This window comes from Cervus canadensis, chromosome 17, assembly GCF_019320065.1.
Source record: "Cervus canadensis isolate Bull #8, Minnesota chromosome 17, ASM1932006v1, whole genome shotgun sequence".
Classification (NCBI taxonomy): domain Eukaryota; kingdom Metazoa; phylum Chordata; class Mammalia; order Artiodactyla; family Cervidae; genus Cervus; species Cervus canadensis.
This window is the reverse complement of record NC_057402.1, coordinates 27,031,916-27,054,582: the sequence shown is the minus strand read 5'-3', so window position 1 is coordinate 27,054,582 and position 22,667 is coordinate 27,031,916. Positions and strand designations below refer to the sequence as shown.

General features: G+C 35.7%; 1 protein-coding gene across 5 annotated transcripts in view; it reads right to left on the bottom strand.

The window, feature by feature from the left end:
* Positions 1 to 22,667, bottom strand: part of HECTD1 (HECT domain E3 ubiquitin protein ligase 1) — a 71,692-nt gene that overhangs the window by 42,665 nt on the left and 6,360 nt on the right. For all 5 annotated transcript variants that reach the window (XM_043489797.1, XM_043489800.1, XM_043489798.1 and 2 more), the window contains exons 2-11: positions 15,843 to 16,077; positions 12,263 to 12,490; positions 10,967 to 11,248; positions 10,599 to 10,869; positions 9,380 to 9,456; positions 9,196 to 9,294; positions 6,586 to 6,700; positions 5,800 to 5,974; positions 2,359 to 2,497; positions 2,011 to 2,181 (exon numbers count right to left, since the gene is read on the bottom strand). In XM_043489797.1, the coding sequence (XP_043345732.1) occupies positions 2,011 to 2,181; positions 2,359 to 2,497; positions 5,800 to 5,974; positions 6,586 to 6,700; positions 9,196 to 9,294; positions 9,380 to 9,456; positions 10,599 to 10,869; positions 10,967 to 11,248; positions 12,263 to 12,490; positions 15,843 to 16,077 (1,792 nt within the window). The remainder of the gene's footprint in view (positions 1 to 2,010; positions 2,182 to 2,358; positions 2,498 to 5,799; positions 5,975 to 6,585; positions 6,701 to 9,195; positions 9,295 to 9,379; positions 9,457 to 10,598; positions 10,870 to 10,966; positions 11,249 to 12,262; positions 12,491 to 15,842; positions 16,078 to 22,667) is intronic.

The following is a 22,667-nucleotide window of genomic DNA, read 5'->3' as shown; positions in this document are numbered from 1 at the left end:
CTAAATGGCAGGACTTAACCCTTGCTGGCACTCGGTAGAGACAGATAAGGTGTATTTTTTGACATGCGACCTAAAGCAAGAATTATCAATAGGTACTGAAACTAGTGGATAAAAATTTAATGAGAAACAGCGTATCTCCACAGTCTCAAATTATCTCCCCATGAATTATTTACTAATTACAAAAGGAAAAAGTATCTTTACAATACAGAAATCTGGCAGAGACAAATGTGACAAACTGATCCAAGTTAACCATCAGCAGGAGAGCAAACAGATATCATTTGCCTCTTAGAAGGCATATTTTACACCAAAATCACTGTAACATCACCACTATAGCCTTTCTGCTAAAAATACACAACTTGAATCAAATCATGAAGAAACATGGCACAAACACAATGTAAGGGTCATTGCCCAAATTAAGTGATCTCTCCTCCTCAAAAACATGCCAGGGCTATAAAAGAGAAAGCTGAGAAATAGAACAACACGATGACTAAATGTTATGTGCTCCTGGACTGGATTCTAGAAGGGTTCTGGATTCTGGAGAGGTAGAAGGGTTGTAGGCGCAGAAGGGGTTTGCTATTAGAGACAATAGCGAATTAGAATAAATCTCTGGATTAGATAATATTTTTTTATAAATATTAAATTTCCGGATTTTAATAACTATACTAGGATTATATAAGACAATGTCCTGGTTTTGTGGTGAATAATTTAGGTATAAAAAGGGACACGATCTATCCTATTTCTCTTAAATAATATATTTTATTTTATTCTATTTATTTTTATTTCTGGCCATGCTGAGCAAATTGTGGGATCTTAGTTCCCTGACCAAGAGTTGAACGCAGCACTAAGGTAGTAAAAGCGCAAAGTCCCAACCATTGGACCACCACAAAATTCCCTCAAACAATATATTTTAAATGAGCATGCACACAGGTTGTCTTTGTAAGCAATTAAGCAAATGGGGCAAAATGTTAGTAATTAGTGATTTTGGATAAAGAATGTCCTGATATTCTTTATTTGCAACTTCTTTGCAAGTTTTATCAGTGATACATTTTACAAGAAAAGTGACCAAATTTTTAAAAACTACAGTATGACTCCACATTGCCATTATTTTGTCAAATTGTCAAAACCCATCATAATTGGACCTACATTTCTTCAAAAGAAACCCTACTCCTCAAAAGTCTACAAGCAATAAATGCTGGAGAGGGTGTGGAGAAAAGGGAACCCTCTTACACTGTTGGTGGGAATGCAAACTAGTACAGCCACTATGGAGAACAGTGTGGAGATTCCTTAAAAAACTGGAAATAGAGCTGCCATATGACCCAGCAATCCCACTCCTGGGCATACACACTGAGGAAAGCAGATCTGAAAGAGACACGTGCACCCCAATGTTCATCGCAGCACTGTTTATAATAGCCAGGACATGGAAGCAACCTAGATGCCCGTCAGCAGACAAACGGATAAGAAAGCTATGGTACATGTACACAATGGAATATTACTCAGCCATTAAAAAGAATACATTTGAATCAGTTCTAATGAGATGGATAAAACTGGAGCCCATTATACAGAGTGAAGTAAGCCAGAAAGATAAACACCAATACAGTATACTAACGCACATATATGGAATTTAGAAAGATGTTAACGATAACCCTATATGTAAGACAGAAAAAGAGACACAGATGTATAGAACAGACTTTTGGACTCTATGGGAGAAGGCGAGGGTGGGATGATCTGAGAGAACAGCATCGAAACATGTATATTATCAAGTGTGAAACAGATCGCCAGTCCAGGTTGGATGCATGAGACAAGTGCTCAGGGCTGGTGCACTGGGATGACCCAGAGGGATGGGATGGGAGTGGGGTTCAGGATGGGGAACACATGTAAATCCACGGCTGATTCATGTCAATGTATGGCAAAAACCACTACAATACTGTAAAATAATTAGCCTCCAACTAATTAAAACAATAAACAAAAACCCTATTCCCAATAGATACCATTGCAATCAACACAACTCACTTTTTCTGGTTTTGATTCCTCTTCATTCTCATCATCAGAGGAAGGACCTGCCAAAGTGGACACTTTGCTAATGACACCAAGTCTGGCTAGCTGATCCAAAAATATATCGCCACCTTTATCTACTAAATCCCTTATGATTTGCAAAGCCAGCAAGTGGCCATCATCATCATCCTGGGAGAAAAAGAAGGAAATTAAAAGAAAATGGTAAAAATAAGCTTAGCTGCGTGGAATAGACAAATGCACTCATTTGCACAGACAAAATGATTTAATAAAATTAGGATGCAAGTAATTTTACTACTATTTAATGAAATTAAAACTATAGAAGTTTCAAAAAGACAATAAACTTACCTCTTGATCCAGAACAGTTGCAGTGATTTCCACTAGTATTGTAGGCAAATTGTGACCAACATCAGAATCACAAACTTCTTTTAAGAGTGCTTCAGAGCAGAAATGAATCATTTTTCGAATCAGAGCAAGACTTGCTTTCCTTGAAAAGTAAAAAAAAAAAAGGACTTTTAGGTAGCCATGATAAGAAGCTAAAATTAAAAAAAAAAAAAAAGTTAAAATTAAAATATCCAATTTAAGTTTTAAACAGTCTGCTAAAAATATACTTAATATAAGAATACTATTAGTAAGAACCTACTGAATAGCACAGGGAACTCTATTCAGTACTATGTAATGACCTATATGGGAAAATAATATTTTTTAAAAGTGGATATATGTTTATATAACTGACTCACTTTGCTCTACAGCAGAAACTAATACAACATTGTAAATCAACTATACTCCAATAAAAAAATTTTTTTAAATATAAAAACAAACTAAGACAATACTAAAACTAGGTACACACTCATTTTTGAGGTAATTTCGTTTTTTATTATTCATTGAGCTCATTAAAACAAATCATTTTTGTAATTTACTTACATGTGCTGTCATATTTAACCAGCATTATTGCTAAAATTCCATGATAATTTAGAAAATCAAAAATAGCACAATTACTGATAAATGGTGTCTATAACTCCAAATATAAAACTCTTAAAACACCTGATGATTTATATTGAAATAAAATTTTTAATTAAGCATTTTTGTGCTTTGTCAAACTTAAGAATGTTCATTATAACTATATTCTCTAAATGAGATCCTAATAATCCCATGCCCTCAAATATTCCCATTGTTAACAACTTGCACGACTCCTTTTCCTTCTATTTATCTACTGCTTTGCTCAGAGCATAGGAGATACTCAATAATGTCACATAAACTAACCTCAACTTTATAATAAGCAATTTGTTCTTTTAAAATAGAGGACACACATAACCACAGACATCAAAATGGTAATACACTGGTCTATTATATAAAAGTTAGTAATTCATTTAACACATGTTTTCTGAGCATCTAGCAATAGTCAGCACCAAGCTGTAAATATCACTGCCCTTCAAGTGACTTCTCCACAGAAAGGATGGAGAGGCAAAAATCACTACCAGGATCTAAGGGAGGCATCTGATGCAGCTGTATTCCCTCAGAATGTGGCCTTCATGTATTTCACAACTCTCCCGAGGTGCATTTCGTAACACTATGCATTCCTTAAATTTAAAATATCCTTTATTACAAATTCAAGCACATAATAGAATACAGTAGGCAAAAGCAGGACAAACTGGCCTAACTGGATCAGTTCCCTCTAGTGTTTGTTAACAGCTATGTATATATGGATGTAGAATCAGTATTTACGTACAATAGTTTTATGTTTTGATTTATCTCAATTAAAATAACATAGGAATGTTCACATGTTGTTTACCTATCTGGCTACTATCACGCTGAGTCATTATGAGCCAGGAACACTTGTATGTATTTTAAAAACTTTGCATGTCATTTAATCTATCTAACAAATCCTATGAAGTAGTTTTATTAGCTCAGTTTTACAGATAAAAAATAAAGGACATAAAGAAAGGTAAGTCTACTAAGGTCAGAGAGCTAATAAATTAGAACCTCAATTCAAACTCATCTCTTAACCAATTCACCATGCCTAATATACATAACATAAAATTTTCCTGTTTAACAGCATTATATAAATTGTGAGCATTAGCTTACAGGCTCTTCAATCAATAAAATAAATAGTGTTTTGGGGGGGAGCAGTTTTATTTCTTCAGTAGAGGGATTCTTTGATCCAGGAGTCTATACATTTTCATACATACTGAATGTGCATCAGTATGGAATCCAGACTTGGCAAACTGATTTTTTTTTAAATCTATTAAAAAAAAAAAATCTATTAAGTGACAACATGGATGGACCTCAAGAGCATCGTGCTAAGTGAATAAGCCAGAGAAAGACAAATACTGCCTTGTATCACTTAAACACAGCTTTAGAGTGGAGACAGAGAATAAAACAAAAAGCTCAAAGACCAAGATTTCAGACAGTGTAAACTCTGTGAAGACAATAAAATATTATGATATCTTAGGGGTAAATTTAAATTGGATGGATAGCTGTCACTGGACATAAGCATTTGAACTGAGACCTGAATGAAGCAACCCACCATTCGAAAGCTCTGGAGACTGAAAAGTCTCCAAAAAAGAAAGTGCAAAAGCCTCAAAGGAAGAATGTACATAGAAAGTTTCAAAAACAGAAAGAAGGTTAGCATAGTTTAAGTGCAACAGACTAGGGGTTAGATAGTACTAAATGAGGTCAGAGAGCTGATTGGGACTTAAAACAAGACACCTTCCAAGCCTGAGTGTTAAGCAGTGAGGTTTTATTTAAGGCCAACTAAAAACGACTTGGCTTCCCAGGTGGCTCAGCGGAAAAGAATCCACCTGCCAAGCAGGAGATGCAAGTTCAACCCCTGGGTCGGGAAGATCCCTGGAGAAGGAAATGTCAACCCACTCCAGTATTGCCGGGAGAATCCCACGGACAGAGGAGCCTGGCAGGCTATAGTCCATGGGGTTGCAGAAGAGTCAGACATGGCTTAGTGACTAAAACAAGAAGAAGCTACTGGAGGGTTTAAATCAGGTGATGTGACATGATTTAAAAATGAATTCAGTCTAATGTGTAGGAACAGACTGTAGCAGGACAAGAGAGAAAAAGAGGAGAAAGACTAGGTAAGAGGCAACTATAGCAGTCAAACTACAGACCATGGTACCTTGGACCAGAGTACTAGCAACAGATGGACAAACGTGGCAGACTTTGGACACACCACAGAAGGAGAGCCGCCAGGACCCACATCAGGATGAAATGACTCAAAGCTTCATGCCTGTGTACATATTCTTGTTCACTGACCCTCCTAAGTCTATCTCCCTAGAAAACGTCCGAATATCCTTTAAACCCCAACTTAAATCTGATCTCTGCATAAAATCTCCAATTTGCCCAGCCAATTAGTTGTTAAATCATTTATGTCCCCAGGGAATATAATCTACCACTTACCACTCTGTATTATTACTCATGTCTTCCTTACTAGTTCACAACTGTAAAGAGGGCCAAGTCCTAATTCTTTCGGTAACTCCTCTAGTGGCCCATTTACACTGACTCTACCAAAAAGGCCTCTGTAAAGCTCAATAAATGTTATCTGTACTTAAAAATTTTCTCTAGAGTTGATATTCAGAGAGTTACAAAAACTGTGTCAGGTTAGTTTTCTTGATTTTCTAAACTACTTAAGTCAGATCATCAGAAGGAAAGATTTAATTCTCCAACCTAATTTTTATTCTTACCATACCTTTTCAATATTAAAATAATGTCACATTCTTCTGGAAAAGGGAGATAGATAAAACTACATGAATAGTAAACACAGATAGTATGAATAACTACCTTATTGAAGGCAGCATAGTCTGTTGAAATGTTTGTGCAAATACTGGCAGTAACCTTTTCAAGTATATAGGTGCCATTTCTGGATCTCCTTTTGGCTCATTACATTCTTCTTCATCTTTGTTTGTATCTTTCTTTTTCTTATCATCTCCTTTATTAACTGGACACATCCAATCACCTATAGACAAATATTGTTCAATAAAATAAATTTTTTGGAAAAATTTTCAGGGAAAAAATATTAAAATGTACTCAATGATAGCTATCCTAATTAACAATAATCAAATTAGCACACTGTATCTATCAAAGACGTTCATAAAAATACTAAAGAACATTAGTACCTCCAATGGGTTGAATCACAACTTAAGGAGATAATTTTGGATACTCTCAGCTCAGTTCAGTTCAGTCGCTCAGTCATGTCCGACTCTTTGCGACACCATGAAAAATCCAAAAATATTTCAGAGACTCTGCATTCATCTACTTTGTGAAAATTTAAACGTTTGGTCAAAGTATTTTGTCTACACAATAACCAACTATTCTTTATGACATTCCCACACCCTTAAACTTGTGATTTGGTCTTTTTGGAATCATGCAGCCACAGTCTCAAAGAACACAGAACAGTACACTGGTATAGGTTTGTCAAATATAAGAGCGTGTGTATAAAATCACTTTACTTCAAGAAAATTATTTCTTTATATAAGGAAGTTCATTTGTCTACAAAAAGCTACTTTTATGGTAGTGAAGCTGAAAAGTAATAGCAGATGGCATAAAAGGAAAGATACTACTACTCACCTGGAGACTGAAGAATAGCTACTACTTCACTATGGCCCCTTTCCCGAGCTTTATCTAATGGAGTTTTTCCATCTTCATCTCTCAGATCTGGATTTGCACCATGCCGTAAGAGAGTCTAGAAAGGAAAAGCATTTAACATGGATTTAATGATCAACACCTTATTTCTTCAATGTACAGTTCTGCGACCTTCAATTGCATCCACATACTTCAGAATGCAGACTTACAGAATTACTTAATCAAGCAGGTTATCAATTCAAATCTCTGCCTTTGCACACAACACTCTAAAGTTGTTTGTTTATATCTTGAAAAAAGTATAGATTAATTTCAGTTGGTTATTTATTAACATCTCAAATTAAGTATGTTCACATCTGAACCTTTCATGTTCCCCATCAAGCCTCTCTTCTCAATTTCTTTACTTTAACAGAGGTACTAGTATTCAGTCTGTACACCAGAGAATGCTGTCATCTGTGCCATAAAGAGTTTAGTGACACAGAGTTTCTAAGAGTGCCCTAGCAGATAGGATTTTTCACCCAAGTTACTAAAATCCATTCCACAATTTTTTTGCATGGACAGGTAATAATAACTATGCTGTTAACTTCTATCTGGCCAACACCAATTCTAAGACTCTCTAATTTAAAAGATGTTGAAATGTGTACGGTGGGAGGTAGTATCTTGGAATCAATTAAAAAACAGAAGAACCTGTGAAGAATGATGTGTGTGTGTGTTAGCTGCTTAGTCGTGTCCAACTCTTTGCAACCCCATAGACTGAAGCCCACCAGGCCCCACTGTCCATGGGATTCTCCAGGCTAGAACATTGGAGTGGACTGCCACTTCCTTCTCCAAAAGGAACTACAGAAAGAAAGAAAGTGAAGTTGTTCAGTTATGTCCAACTCTTTGTGACCCCGTGGACTGTAGCCTACCAGGCTCCCGCAGCCATAGAATTTTCCAGCCAAGAGTACTGGAGTGGGCTGCCATTTCCTTCTCCAGAAGAACAATAAAACATGTTAAATGCTTAAGACCCTGGCTGGTAAAGAATAACTGCTTAATGAGTACCTATTATATCATTATTAGTAATGGCAGCTATAGTTCATTGTGGGCTAATATATAACCAAAATAGGCTAAGATTAGATACAATTCATTTGGTTCTTTCTCCCTCTCAGATATCTAAAACTGAAAAACAGCATGGGTTCAAAAAAAATAAATGCTCAGTAAAAATTTTTACTACCCTTAGAAATATCATTCCCTCTAAAAATTAACCAATTCAAACCGACAGAAGTTGAGCGTGAAGAGATCACCTAGAAGGCTAAGTTATTAACAAAAAATTTTCTTAACAACATAAACATGACAATAATAGCAGCTACCATTTAAGTGTCTACATACAACGTGCCAACTACTATACTAAGTGCTTTTCATGTATTTTTTTTCTAATCACAATGATAATGCTAGAAGGGACTTCCCTGGTGGTCCAATGGTTAAGACTCGGCACTTCCATTGCAGGCAGCACAGGTTTGATACCTGGTTCAGGAACTGAGATCCATGGTGTATATACATATACAATGAAATACTACTCAGTCATAAAAGAGAATGAAATCTTACCATTTGTGATAACATGCATGGACCTTGAGGGTATTGTGCTAAGTGAAATAAGTTGGACATAGAAAAATAAATACTGTATGATCTCACTTACATAAAGAATCTAAAAAATAAAACAAAGGAACAAATGTAAAAAACAGATTTGAGCAAACTCCGGGAGATGGCGAAGAACAGGGAAGCACGGTATGCTGCAGTCCATGGGGTCGCAGAGTCAAACACGACTGAGTAACTGAACAACAAAAGTCCTTTGCTAATGTAAGAATCAAAGCTATTATGATTCTTCTGCAAACAGAATATCTGCTAGATTGATAAACAGAAATAACAGAAACATGTATAAAGCTGTTCATTACCAGGAGAAAGAAATCGGGGGGAAAAACAAGTTTTCAGCAATAGCTGACTGGCTGAATACATTTGTACAGGTTAAGTATACAGATGTAAAAAAAGACCTCTATATACTAATAGGGAGAGGTCTCAATGTGTATTGCATATGCACTTAGTCACTTAGTTGTGTCTGACTCCTTGCAACCCCATGCATGGTAGCTCACCAGACTCCTTGTCCATAGGATTCTCCAGGCAAAAATACTGGAGTGGGAAGCCATTCCCTTTTCCAAGGATCTTCCCAACCCAGGGATCGAACCTGGGTTCAATCTTTACCATCTGAGCCTTGCAGGAGGATTCTTTACCATCTGAGCCACCAGGGAAGCTAGTGTATCATTAAACAATAATTAAATACTAACAATTTATATTTTTAAAGGAAAAAAGCAAAGTATAGATCAGTATATATGTTACATTTTGTATTTTTAAAAAATATTTAAAAATATTTTTGCTTGAGCCTGTATTAAAAAAACAATGGAAAGATTAAAAAAAAAAAAAAATGCTTACCTATAGAGGGCCAGGGAAAATGGAGGGAATGAAGAGAGTATGTAAGTATGGCTTCTCCAAATAAAAGTTTTTATATTATTCTAGTTTTAGAATAATGTAAATATTAAATTAATAATTAAAAACCCTGGATTTTACCTTTGCTACTTGAGGTCTTCCAAAACAGGCAGCATAATGTAATGATGATGACCTTTGACCTCTATTAACATCAGCACCTCTTTCACAAAGAAATTCTACCTGTAAAATAATGGAGAATCATAAAGTTGCCTTATTAACATTTCTGTCTTTGATTTAAAACATTAACTTTTATTTATTAGCTTACCATTTCCTGAGTTCCAAATGCAGAAGCCCAGTTTAATAGAGTTTGACCTACATCATCCATAAAATTTACTTCAAAGGCTGAAAGTTTAAAGGAAAAAAATAAATCTTTTTTAAAGGCAACAAAGTAACAATGAACTTTTCTAAAGTGGGAACCATTTAAAGAGTATTATTAACTGTTATTAATAATCACTAAATAGACAGCCAATTTTAAACATTTAGGTCAATTATATAGCAGTAAATAATCAGCAAACATAAATTCTGCTAAGAAAAAGTATTCCAAAATTTTTAAATTACTGGGGATTCACAAGGCTATAAGCCTTAAAAATAAACATAAGAAATAAAAAAACTAAATATACAGTAAAACTAGAGAGTATTAGTTGCCTCATGCTGTAACTGAGGAAAAGAAGCTAAACCACATCTATACTCAAAACAAAAGTCTGATGACCCAGAAGATCTTTTCTTTTTATTATACCATCTCTCTATTTACTTATTTTCCCCGTGCTGATGGCTCAGATGGTAAAGAATCTGCCTGCAATGTGGGAGACCCAGGTTCAATCCCTGGGTCAGGAAGATCCCCTGGAGAAGGGAATGGCAATCCACTCCAGCATTCTTGCCTGGAGAATTCCATGGACAGATGCTACAGTCCATGGGGTCACAAAGAGTCAGACAGGACTGAGTGATGAATACTTTCACTTTTCACTTTCATGCAGTGCAGCATTCAGGATCTTAGTTCCCTACCCCAGGGGTCAAATCAGTGCCCCCTGCAATGGGAACACAGAGTCTTAACCACCAGACTGTCAAGGAAGTCCCCCATGAGTATCCTTCACCAGCTTATATTTGCTGATCAGCTCATGAAGCAGTCTAAAAAAATGTACTATATATCATGAAAATTCACTTGGGTCAGTTTCCATTAATCCTAAGAAAACAACAGCCCTCAATTCAATCTGCACTTAACCTTAGAATTGGTATGACTTCCTTCTGGCAATAAAACAGGTTAATTTCATTTACTCATTCAAAAAGCATTTATTCAGATCTTACCATGCACCAGACTGATAATTTATATACATAGGGAGGGGAGGTATGGAAGGCATTGGCCATTCTGTTTTCTGACACAACTGCTAAAAGTTTTTAAAAATTTAAAAAAAAAAAAAAAAGCCTAGAAATTAAAAATAATTCCTTATCTCAGTTATCTTTTTATATTTTAAAAAATATTTTCCAACCTCCTGTGTCGATTGCATCTATAAGTGCATCGGTATCTTTACTTCGAATACAGTCTATAAGCTGCCGATGTGAGCGCTCCCCAGAACTATCCAATCTCCGAAGTCCTGGGATTCTGCCAGTGGATCCAGCACTAGATTTTGGCAAAGCCTTTCGTCCTTCAAATAATAGCACCAAGAGAAGGTCAACCAAACGCATGGTATCAAGCACACATCTTTCATCACCCTGCAATGCACTTTCAATTGAATCTGGAAGCTCTGACCTCAGGAGATCCTAAAAAGAGAATGGGAGGGAAAAAAGTTTTAATCTATTCTCATTATACAAAGACACTTCTTTGAAAAGATTAAATAAGATTCAAAACCACTCTTACGTGCGTTACTACTGGAGAGCCTCTGCAAAGTGTTGAGAGCAGACTTACAATTGTTGACACCTGGTTACTCAACTTGGAATCTGCAGCTGTGGAAGGTGCTCCTGTGGTGCTGCGACTGGGTTTGCAAGCTGATGATGGCCCTGATACAGTACCACCAGCAGCAGCCATTCTAGATAACAGCTCTTCAGTTAATCCATGCTTGGCTAATGGAGCTGGGTCAACACCACGACGGGTAAATCGGTCAGCTAGTGACGCAAAACATCGCAGAGCTCCATCTGAAACCTAATGATGTAAAGAATATACATGTGAATAAAATTCACTTAAAAATGACTAGTACTCTTTACTTCAACAGTGAACTATTAAGAAAGGCAATTGCAGCAAAGGATACCACCAGTCTAGATTTGAATTCTGACTCCTCATTCTGGTAACTCTATAACCTGAGGATATTACTTAACTGTTCCTCAATTCTTACCTGCAAAATGAGAATAGTAACAGTACCTATAATTCATTGTATGAGCTCAAAAGAGATGATACATGTTAAGAAACTAGGCTAACAGTAAAAAGCTCAATAAATCTTTACTATTATTACGCGTAACTAGGCCAAGATAATTGATGAATAGCAACGGAAAATAATTAACATCAAAATGGTAAAAAGGCACTAAAACTCAAGTTTTATTTTCTAAAGATGATAATTTAACAAAAATTTATACATTCAAAATTTTTAAAACTGTTGTTTTACTTGAATGAAAACGACCCTTTTAAGTAAGCAAAATTGTGCTGAGCCAACAAATTTCACTGGGTATGAAGTGCAGCTTTAGAAATAATATATTTCTAAAATGTTTAAATCTTAAGAATAAACCCATGCCACTTTTATAATTTAAAATGTCTCACTGCCAAAACAAACAAAAAGATTACCATATAGAAATATAAAAGGAGAGAGAAGATGAGAGAAAGAGAAATTATCCTTACCTCATCAAACAAAAAGTTCCAATTACACTAAGGTTGACCCTTAAACAACATGAATTTGAACTGCATGGGCCCACTTATATGTGGATATTTTTCCCCACTAAATTCATACTACAGAACTACACAATCCATAGTTGGCTGAATCCATAGCTTTAGAACCCCAGATAGGGATGGCAGACTATAAAGTTATATGCACATTTCCAACTGTGCAGAGGATCAGCACCTCTAACCCCCAGGTTGTTCAAGGGTCAACTTTATACCATAGTTATAACCAGTGGACACTATAAAATCGCTTTTTGAAAATAAAGTACACAGAAGCTATTTAATTACCTGATGATCTTCATGTTTTAATAAACTAGACAGAGATTCTACACAAATTTCTAAAGAAGAATCTTGAGGTTCCATTTTGCCACAGAGTCTTGACACCACAGCCATGGCAGAGTGCAAGGTGTCTTTATGAACCAGGTGTCCACTGTCACGAATGAAGGTAAGCACACAATTCAAACCACCAGCCTCGAAGACTGCTCCTGATTCACGAGTGCATATTAATTCTAAAACCTACAGTAAAATAAAATTAACAGAAAATACAGTAAGTCCAATTTTCACTTTCAAGAATTACAGAGAATATGATACACCCTACAAATGTATTAGTAGTCACATTTTAAAAAGTAAGGGCAGGGTCTGAGAAAGGGTGGGTGTGAGGGGCAGGAGCCATATCTGGCTGTGAAGATGGCAAGAAGTAGTCCCTGAAATAGCCCAAGAAGGTGACCAATATGGACAGGGAAGATAAGGCATTCAAGTTGAAACAGAAATTAAAATAGAAGAAACTCAAGGAGCTAAAAGCAAAGGCTGTGAAAAGAGCCCCCTGGCCACAGGTGGAATTAAGAAATTGGGCAAAAAGCTGTCCCTTGTGCCTGAGGCAATGGTGATCTTTAATTCCATCCTTATTTAAACATCTGGATTCCCTACCATACAACGCTGCTATCAATAGCTAGAATGAAGTCTTGGAGCCTGTTGTACACACTTAACCTTTCATTAAAAAAAAAAAAAGTGAAGCAAAACAGAATAAATTAATTTTAATATATTTTATTTAGCACAATATGTCCAAGGTGTCATTATTTCAACATGTAATCAATATAAAAATTATTGGTATCTTTTGTGCATTTAGTCTTCAAAAACCCATGTATATTTTATACTTAAAACACACCTTAATTTGGGGTAGCCAAATCTGAAGTGTTCAACAGTCACATATAGCTACCATATTAGACAGCATAGTTAGGTGGTAAAACCAGCATGGCAAGCTAAGAACTACAAGTAATTTAGCAAAAGTCTATATAAACGTCCTAGACATTAAAAAAACAAATCAATAAATGCCAACTATTACATTATTCATTATCTTCACACACACTCTATGAATATTAAGACATTAAAAATCACTTTTTGGGCAAGTTTCTCTGAGCCCACCCATGTGTCTGCACTCTTCTTCCTCCTAATAAACACCTTACTTGCCTCACTGTAAAAAAAATTTTTAAATACTTTTTTAAAAAATCACTTTTTGGAACTTCTCTGTGATCCACTGGCTAAAACTTCACACTCCCAATGCAGGGGGCACCAGGTTCCCTGGTCAGAGAACTAGATACCACATGCTCCAACTACAGTGTTTTGCAGGCTGCAAGTAAGGATCCCATACCTAAAAGACCCAGAGCAGCCAAATAAATAAATAAATATTTAAACACAAAAAAATAAAAATCACATTTTCTAAATCATATGCTATTTAATATGTTCAGGTAGAACTAGAACTAGGGTCCATAGTTCTTACAGGCATACCAGAAATTTAGACTTTATTCTATAAGCAAGAAAAATGTTTTAAGCAGGGAAATAATATGATTGGATTTCCAGTTAATAACTGGGGGGAAAAGGGTATAGGAAGAGTGTAAAGGCAAACGCAAAAACTCAAGCATTAATATTCCTGAAAGGATGAGGGCTTAACCAAGGCAATAACAGCAGGAACAAATAGAAGAAAATAAACTAGAAAAGCACTTGATCATTAATTACATGTGTGGAATGGAGAAAAGGAAATAAAAGATAAAGTACAGGTTTCTGTCTAAAGTGACCGAATACAAGTTGATGCCACTTATCAAAAGAGGAGTTTATCTGTAACGAAAGACAATGAATTTAGGCAACCAGGTGAATATGTCCAACAGGCCTTTGAATATGGAGTCTAGAACTTGAGGGAGAAGTCGCTTCTAGAGATAAAGATGTAAAGGGCATATATTTATATATGAATGGTACTGATGCTCACAGATGAGACTGTCTAGGCAAATAGACAAATCTCATCTTAAAGCTTAAATATATAGCTTTAAGAAGGTAAAAACAGAACCTTAGGAAATACTACCACTTTAGAATTGAAGAATGAATTAACAATCTGCAAAAGAAAGAGAGAAAGGGAGAGCAGGGTATTAACAGATAAGAAAAAGTTTGAAAGTATAGCTCAGTGAATATATGCAATGGAGTAAAGTCCTAGTTCTGGAAGAAAACTGAAGTGATGTGAGCAAGAGGGGGAAAAACTCTGAACAGAAAAACGGATACCTCTTCCTCTGAGGCCAGACACAGACAGAAATACATCTACAAACACAGAGAAGAAAGTCAAGATATTAACACCTATAAAAACAACTCTTAAAGCACGGGGAAGACATTTTCAGGGGTCCCTGATTTTTTTCTTTTCATAATAATACTATAACCGTAATTGTCTTTTTCTTTCTTATTCCTTTAGGAACATAAGGTAGAGTTTTCTGAAAGTTATATGAAATGTGATAGAGCAACAGGCTGAATGCAGAAGCAGATATCAGGATCTGGCTGTCTTCTATTAAGTCACACATTTCAAACAAGACTCACAAAAATGCCTAACAATGCTACTTTTCTCACTAAATTTCTCTTTCTTCGGGGTATATTTTCATTAAAAATGTAATGTAAACACATAATGAGCTTGTTATTTTATAATAAATGAATAAATGTTTCTAAAGTCTGTTTTAATATCTAATATGGTAAATAGAAACAAGTAGAACCTACATAAACAAAAGCTCTTCGCGGGTCCTTAATAATTTAAGACTTATAAAGGGATCCTAAGACAAAAAGTTTGAAAATTGCTGAACTAGAGCAGCAAGAATCATAAAAAGAATGAAAATATTTAGGAATAAAAAAAAAAAGAGAATCACATAAAGTCTAAATATGTTCACCAAGCAGCTCCAATAAACTACTTACCAGTACTGATGCTTTTAGAGTTACATAAAGTTAATAATTAGCCCCATCAGGAATAAAATCAAACAGCTAACTCTAACAGGAGTATAGCAAAATAATTAAATTCACAGGCCCTAGAATCAGACTTCCTAATCTTCAAATTACTCATCACTGAATCTTGGCTCTCTGTCACTAACTACCTGCCTCACCACAAGCAAGTTACTTAATCTCACTATGCTTGTATTTTTTTCACCTACAAAATATAAGTGATGATATTAGCAGCACCTACCTCATACAGAGTTGTCATGAAGTTAAATGAGTTAATACAGGCAAAGTGTTTAGAATGATGCCTAGCAGATTAGTGTTAGTTGTCACGGTTGTCGTTAACACATGCATATAAAGTCATTTTGGATAAGATGAGAAATAACCTATATCAACAGGTTAGTGGCTACCAGAAACCAAACAGCACTGAGGCAACACAGAAAAGCACCACCAGTGACCTACAATTTTTCTTTAAAGATTTCTTTTCCCAAGGCATATGGGATCTCTTTTTGTACCACAAGGACTATGACTTCCACTGTTCTCAACCACTCTCAATAAAAGCTTTTTTGCAAAATGTACTTTTCACTCTCTGAGAAATCTTCAAATGTACCAATAAATAATTAAGACTCACCTTTACACACTGTTCGGCTAAGTCTCTGCTTGTTCTGTTGTTAAGTTCAACCACAACCAAACGATTGCAAAGTGCTTTTATAGCTCCATCTACCCCAACAATCCTTCGGGTGCATTCTGCAGATACGTCCAGGTAGTATGTTATGGCACGGGCTGTTACCTCTAACACATTGTCTGGAGCACTTTCATCAAGAAAAATTTTGCAGAGGGCTGGTAAGAAAGTGCGAGGAGGACATCTGTAGTGAAAGAAATCATATTACACTCAGGATTACTAAATTCTTAACATCCAAAAGTCACCAATATAACATAAGAAAAAACTATCACATAATACATTATGTTCAGTACTCCTTTCCACATGTATATTAGGTAATATTTCTCATATTGCTTTTGTTTCCATAATAACACTCACATGCTAATTTCATCATTGCTGAAAATATCAAGTTGTAAACAGTTTAAAGTAGCAGCATTAACTTGAAATCATGTTCAAAAAACATTCCTATTCAATACTCAGCTCCAACATCAACTCTGTAAAACCTTCCCTAACCTCTCCAAATAGTTAAGTGGTACTTTCGTGTTCCTAAAGCCTCGTAAAAACAGTACCCACACTGTTTAATGTATCATTTTATTTCCTTATTTACATTAAGAGTTCCTGAATGCCAGGAACGTTGTTCAATTCATGTTTTATGGGAATTGTTCAATTCATGTTTCATGGGAACAAATGCTGATTTGGGATTTAACAGACCAGGGGAAGACACAGAACAACAGCTGTCTGACCTTTCCGGTCCTGTTTCCTCATTTGTAAACCAAAGGTGATATCTAAACAGTATCTACTTTATATGAATATTATGAAGATTTGATGAAATTATACACATTCAACACCTAGCTCAGTACCTTGGCACCATATTAAGCTAATTAACATTAGCTCCCCTTCCCTCCTATGAATAGCTCATGTCTGCTATATAAACCTGCATAAGACAGCTTTATCAAAAACACATTTTACATTTTTAAATCAATGTTTTTCAACACCTAAATGATAAAAAAACATAAATTACATTTAGTAGAGATCACAGTTATATGCCATCAAACACTTGAACTTACCTGCATAAGCTAAACTTTAAATGAGCAACAGATATCACAAAAGGCACTATAGTCATCCCTCCATATTCAAAGAGGAAAGATTTCAGGGCCCCCTGTAGACACCAAAATCTCAGGATATTCAAGTTCATAAATTAAGTGGTGTGGATACAGAGAGCTTACTGTATTCTCAACATTTCAGTTGAATTGTTTTTCGTCCAAATTTTAGTCTGCACATAACTTTGGTAGTTTTTAAAAAATATCTGTATGGATGCCAAAGTAACTTTGCCCTTTCTACTCTGCTTGGATGATGTTCACTTTAGGGGTCCAGCAGCAGGAATATTATCAAAGATACAGATCTCTTGCATGCAGTGATTAAACCCAAGTGGGTTCTATTAGCCAACATCATTGGCAACCTAGGTCACACTGTTTTGTTGCTGTTGTTCAGTCACCAAGTCACGTCCAACTCTTCATGACGCCACGAACTGCGGCATGCCAGGCTCTCCCGTCCTTCCTTTCCTCACTGAGCTTGCTCCAACTCATGTCCACTGAGTCGCTGATGCCATCCAACCATCTCATCCTCCGTCTCACCCTTTTCTTGCCCTCAATCTTTCCCAGAATCAGGATCTTTTCCAATGAGTCAGCTCTTTGCATCAGGTGGCCAAAGTACTAGCACTTCCGCACCAGTCCTTCCAATGAATATTCAGGGTTGATTTCCTTTAGGATTGACTGGTTTGATCTTGCAGTCCAAGGGACTCTCAAGAGTCTTCTCCAGCACCACAGTTCGAAAGCATCATTTCTTCAGCGCTCAGCCTTCTATTTTTTTAATTAATTTATTTTAATTGAAGGCAAATTACTTTATAATACTGGGGTGGTTTTTGCCATACATCAACATGAATCAGCCACGAGTGTACATGTGTCCACCCATCCCGAACCCCCTCCCACCTCCCCCCCAATCCCATCCCTCTGAGTTGTCCCAGTGCATGAGTTCCCTATTTCATGCATCAAATTTGGACTGGTCATCTATTTCACATATGGTAATATACATGTTTCAATGCTGTTCTCTCAAATCATCCCACCCTCACCTTTTCCCAGAGTCAGAAAGTCTATTCTTTACATCTTTGTCTCTTTTGCTGTCCTGCATATAGGGTTGTCGTTACCATCTTTATAGTCCAACTCTCACATCTGTACGTGACTACTGGAAAAACCATAGCTTTGACTATACGGACTTTTGCTGGCAAAGTGATGCCTCTGCTTGTTAATACACTGTCTAAGTCTGTTATAGCTTTTCTTCCAAAGAGCAAGCGTCTTTTCATTTCATAACTGCAGTCACCATCCACACTGATTTTGGAGCCCAAGAAAATGAAATCTGACTGTTTCCACATTTTCCCCATCTATTTGCCATGAAGTGATAGAACTGGATGCCATGATCTTAGTTTCTTGAATTTTTACTTTTAAGCCAGTTTTTTCACTCTCCTCTTTCAGCTTCATCAAGAGGCTCTTTAGTTTCTCTCCCCTTTCTGTCACTAAAGTGGTATCATCTGCATATCTGAGGTTGTGGATATTCCTCCCAGCAATCTTGATTCCAGCCTGTGATTCATATCCAGCCCTGCATTTCACATGATGTACTCTGCATATAAGTTAAATAAGCAGGGTGACAATATACAGCCTTGACATATTCCTTTCCCAATTTAGTTACTTGTAATCTGTCTGCGGAGGAAGATAAGATTAGATTACGGAAGACAGTCCAGTAGTTCTCAGGGAAGATTAGAATGACTAGCATATTGAAATCTTGAAGCATTTTTACTGCTCTCTGAATTGGCATAAGTAGTATTAATATACTGAAGAGATAAGATTGTAAAAGTGTTAATACTACTGAGAAACAACACAGTCTTATTAAAAAGTAGTTTCCCCCCCTCCCTGAGAAAACAGTAGCTTTTGAAAAAAGAATAAAATATTTAAGTTGATAGTTGTCACATTAAATGGCAAGAATGTACCATATGCTTTATTTTAAGAATAAGAAAATTATTCATCTATCTTACACAGTACAAAAAAACTAGTTATCAAAAAACAAAATTTAAGAGAAATGTTTAGTGTAACTACCTATATTTCATGGGGAAATAAGCTATGTTCCCTGCTTGTGTTCTTTAACAAGTATAAAGAGGGACAATTAAAAAACAAAAAACCAGAAAGTTCTCAACACAGATTCTCAGCTTTTAACTGTGATTAATTTTATTTCAAAAAGAAAATAAAAGTAATCTGCGTAAGTAAAAGCTTATTTTATGCCAGGTATAATAAAAACCTGCTTTGGGAACTTTTTAAAGGTGTGGTACAAAATATCTGTTGTAAACTTCTGGTTGTTGGACAAGAAAAAAAATTTTTGTTTTCCTAGCTCCTGAGTTACTTTTTCAATCATGAGAAGGTATTTTAGGCATATTCACTAGTTTTTCAATTCAGAAACCAAAGCAATTTACAAAAACCTCAACAATACAAATTAACTATAAATTGAACAAAAGAAGTAGAGAAAACATTCCAAGAGTAATTAATGGATTCTGAAAAGTACAAAATAGTTGAAAGAACTATAGTTATATTACTTGAAAGTTCATACTGCAACTAATACAAATTATTAACAAGTGCTGTTTTTTTAACATTCTGCTTGATAGCATGCTTTAAGACAGTCATCATGATAACGCCTTAAAACCATCTTTTTACTTGTTGGTTAGTATCAATTTCTTTCTATCATTTCCAAAGTAACCCTGTGTTCATAGGTATTTCATCTAGGTCTTTAAATTCAACCTGAGTTTCATGGTAATTCAACAAGCACCTGACTATGTTCTTATGAACAAGACCTTCATGTTTCTTTCCTTTTTCCCAGGCAAAAACCACAAACACAACTTTCCCTTGGTGTGAATCCATGTTAACAGACACGAAGAAAAAAATTCACATAATCAAGAAAATTCAATGAGTTATTTCACACCTTGTCTTCAACTTTCTCTTGGCTTAGTGATCCCTTGATTTTCCATTCTAGCCTCAGTTCTAAACTCCCTTCTCTTCTCTAATTGATCTCATCTATTCCCTTTGTTTATACACTCATCTACATACCGTGTATGTATATAAATCTCATCTACATACCGTGAAAACTCCCAAAATATTATCTCTACCCCAGACCAACTAAATCACTATCATTATCTCTATTTAGAATTATCACAGGCATATTAAAATAAACATATTCAAAACAAATATGCTTCCTCCCAAATCACTGCTTTGCAAATGTCACAACCATCCAGAAAGCCAGAAACCTGACAATCGTCCTTCATTCTCCCCCTTAATTTTGCTCACATTACACATCCAATCCGTTAGTTAAACCCCAACAATTTTCTCTCTAAAATATATCCTAAGTCTGTCCACTTCTCTCCACACCATCTTTTACAAACCTAATCTAAACTAACTTCAAACTCTTGTTTAAACTACTGAAATAGCCACTTGGACATCCACATAAGAGATGTTTCACTTGTGATGTTTCACATAAGAGATGTTTCCTCACCACTGTTGAGGAAGGTATTTCTAGAGGGAAGAGGAAGTCTGTCTGGAATAACGTGTAAGAGCATGAGCAAGACAAAGAGAGCATTTGTATAGGGGCATGTCCCGGTAAGGAGCAACTGATACAGACAAGGGAAGTGATCAAATAAATAAGTACATAAATATATTGAGGACAATGGGAGCCAGATTTCTCACTGTAGCCTGGAGACGCAAACACAGAAAAAAGAAAACTAGAATGAACCCTGTGGTGCTAGATTTGAACTGGGGATGAACTCAGCAGGATGAACCGATAGAAAGATAAAAATAAACAGATACTAATGTGTGAGATGCTCCCTCTGCCTAAAATGTGTTTCTCCCAATTCTGCCCGTGGCTGTTTCTTTGTCATCCTTCCTGTGAGCCTAAACGTCACCTCCTGAGTCTCAGGCTTACTTTCTAACTATCCACAACAGGACTCCTGGTTTGGGTTTTTTTTTTTTTTGGTCTTAATTTACTTTGACAATTTATATTTATATTTCATTTTCTGTTGTCCACTATAACTCTCTCCTTAAAATCTGCAAGCTCCTTGGGAATAGAGCTGTATTTCACACAGCACCCAACAGGGTTCTCTGCATATGGGAAGATACTCAAGTTTTATTCCTGAATGAATGATATCAAGAAAAGGTAAGAACTTTCTTGCTTATGGAAAGAGAAACCAAACAAAAGGATCCCATCAGTTCTCTTAGTGATCTGCTTCTTCATCCTGATGCCCAGCCCCTCTCTAACATGTCTCCACCCCCACAACACACAAGCCTTCATCCTAGCCCAGTCTCCATCAGGTCTCCTTCCCCTGGCCTACACCTTCCCACAACACAAAAAGTAAATCCACTTTTATCTCTCATTTTCCATAGAACTGTTCTGAATTTCAATTGTGGTGGTGGTTACACGACTCTGTGTTTGTCAAAATCCATATGTAATTTTTAAAAAGTTAAGAGAAAATTAAATTGCATGTATAAATAATCACAGTCCTTCCTGAATAGTACTGAAAGAATACATCTATGGCACAGAAGTTTAGATTAATCACAATTAAAGAGTTATTAAAACTTTTAAACTCGCTAAATATTTACCTCTTGTATCATAGGTAGAAATTACTTTTACATATTAAATCCAATCCAGTACTATACTAGACCAACTTACAGACCCAAAGGTGGCCAAATTAGGAAACTTTAAGATCGCTCACAGTCTCCACAGAACTACTGTCAGACCAGTCAACCACAAAAATGAGACTAAGTAGAATCTTCAGATGAATCCAACTTAAGCAAGTTTCCAAAATACTACCTGCAATGACGAAAGAATCTTTCCCTAATGGAAGCAGAGATAACTTAAAACAAGAACAAAAAAAGTTTCATGAGGTTACGAAGAATTTCCCTTGAGAACTGTAATATCTTCTATACTGTTACTACCATATGCTTTTTCCACACTATGTCACTTGGACTTGGGCCAAGACTTCAGAAGATGTACAATTTTAAGAATATAAACATTTTAAAAATAAAGTTATCTATAATAGTGATGTTTTACTGAATACGGTCTGTAAATTGAACACTTACTTTTAAAAAACTAAAAATTAAAAAAAAAATTAAAATTAAAAACTAAAAATTTTAAATGTAACAGATTAATAAATTTTGTTTCCTGAGGATAATAAATAACATCTTTTGACCCACTTTATCTTTTATTCCATTCTTGCCCCTGCTCCCATTCTGGACTTTGTATTTCTTAACTAACAATAACTCCTGGCATAACAGTTAAAAATTACAGCTTTCCCTCTAAAAGAAAAAGGAGTCAAATTCCAGTATGTAGACTCTGCTGTTGTTCAGGATTTCTTCAATGTGTTCAGTATCTGGATATTAGCTATTGTACACCAAGCACTATGCTTCGCAATGGAAAACAAAAGTAATAGCATGTATGTGTGAGATACAGCAGAGGTCTTTGAAGGCATCTAAATTGTATTCACTAGGTAAAGAGCACAAAAGATTTTATAAAAGGAAATGATACAGTCAAATCAGTATTTCAGACTATAATCAATTACATTTCAATAAAACTGGGGGGAAAAATACCATAAAAATATTTTATGACTGTAGCTCTGCGTATTGTTAGCTTATAGGCAGGGGCATCTGTTATGAAGTCACTAGCACTACATGAACATAATCATTTCCCCAAATCCATTCTCAATGTTAC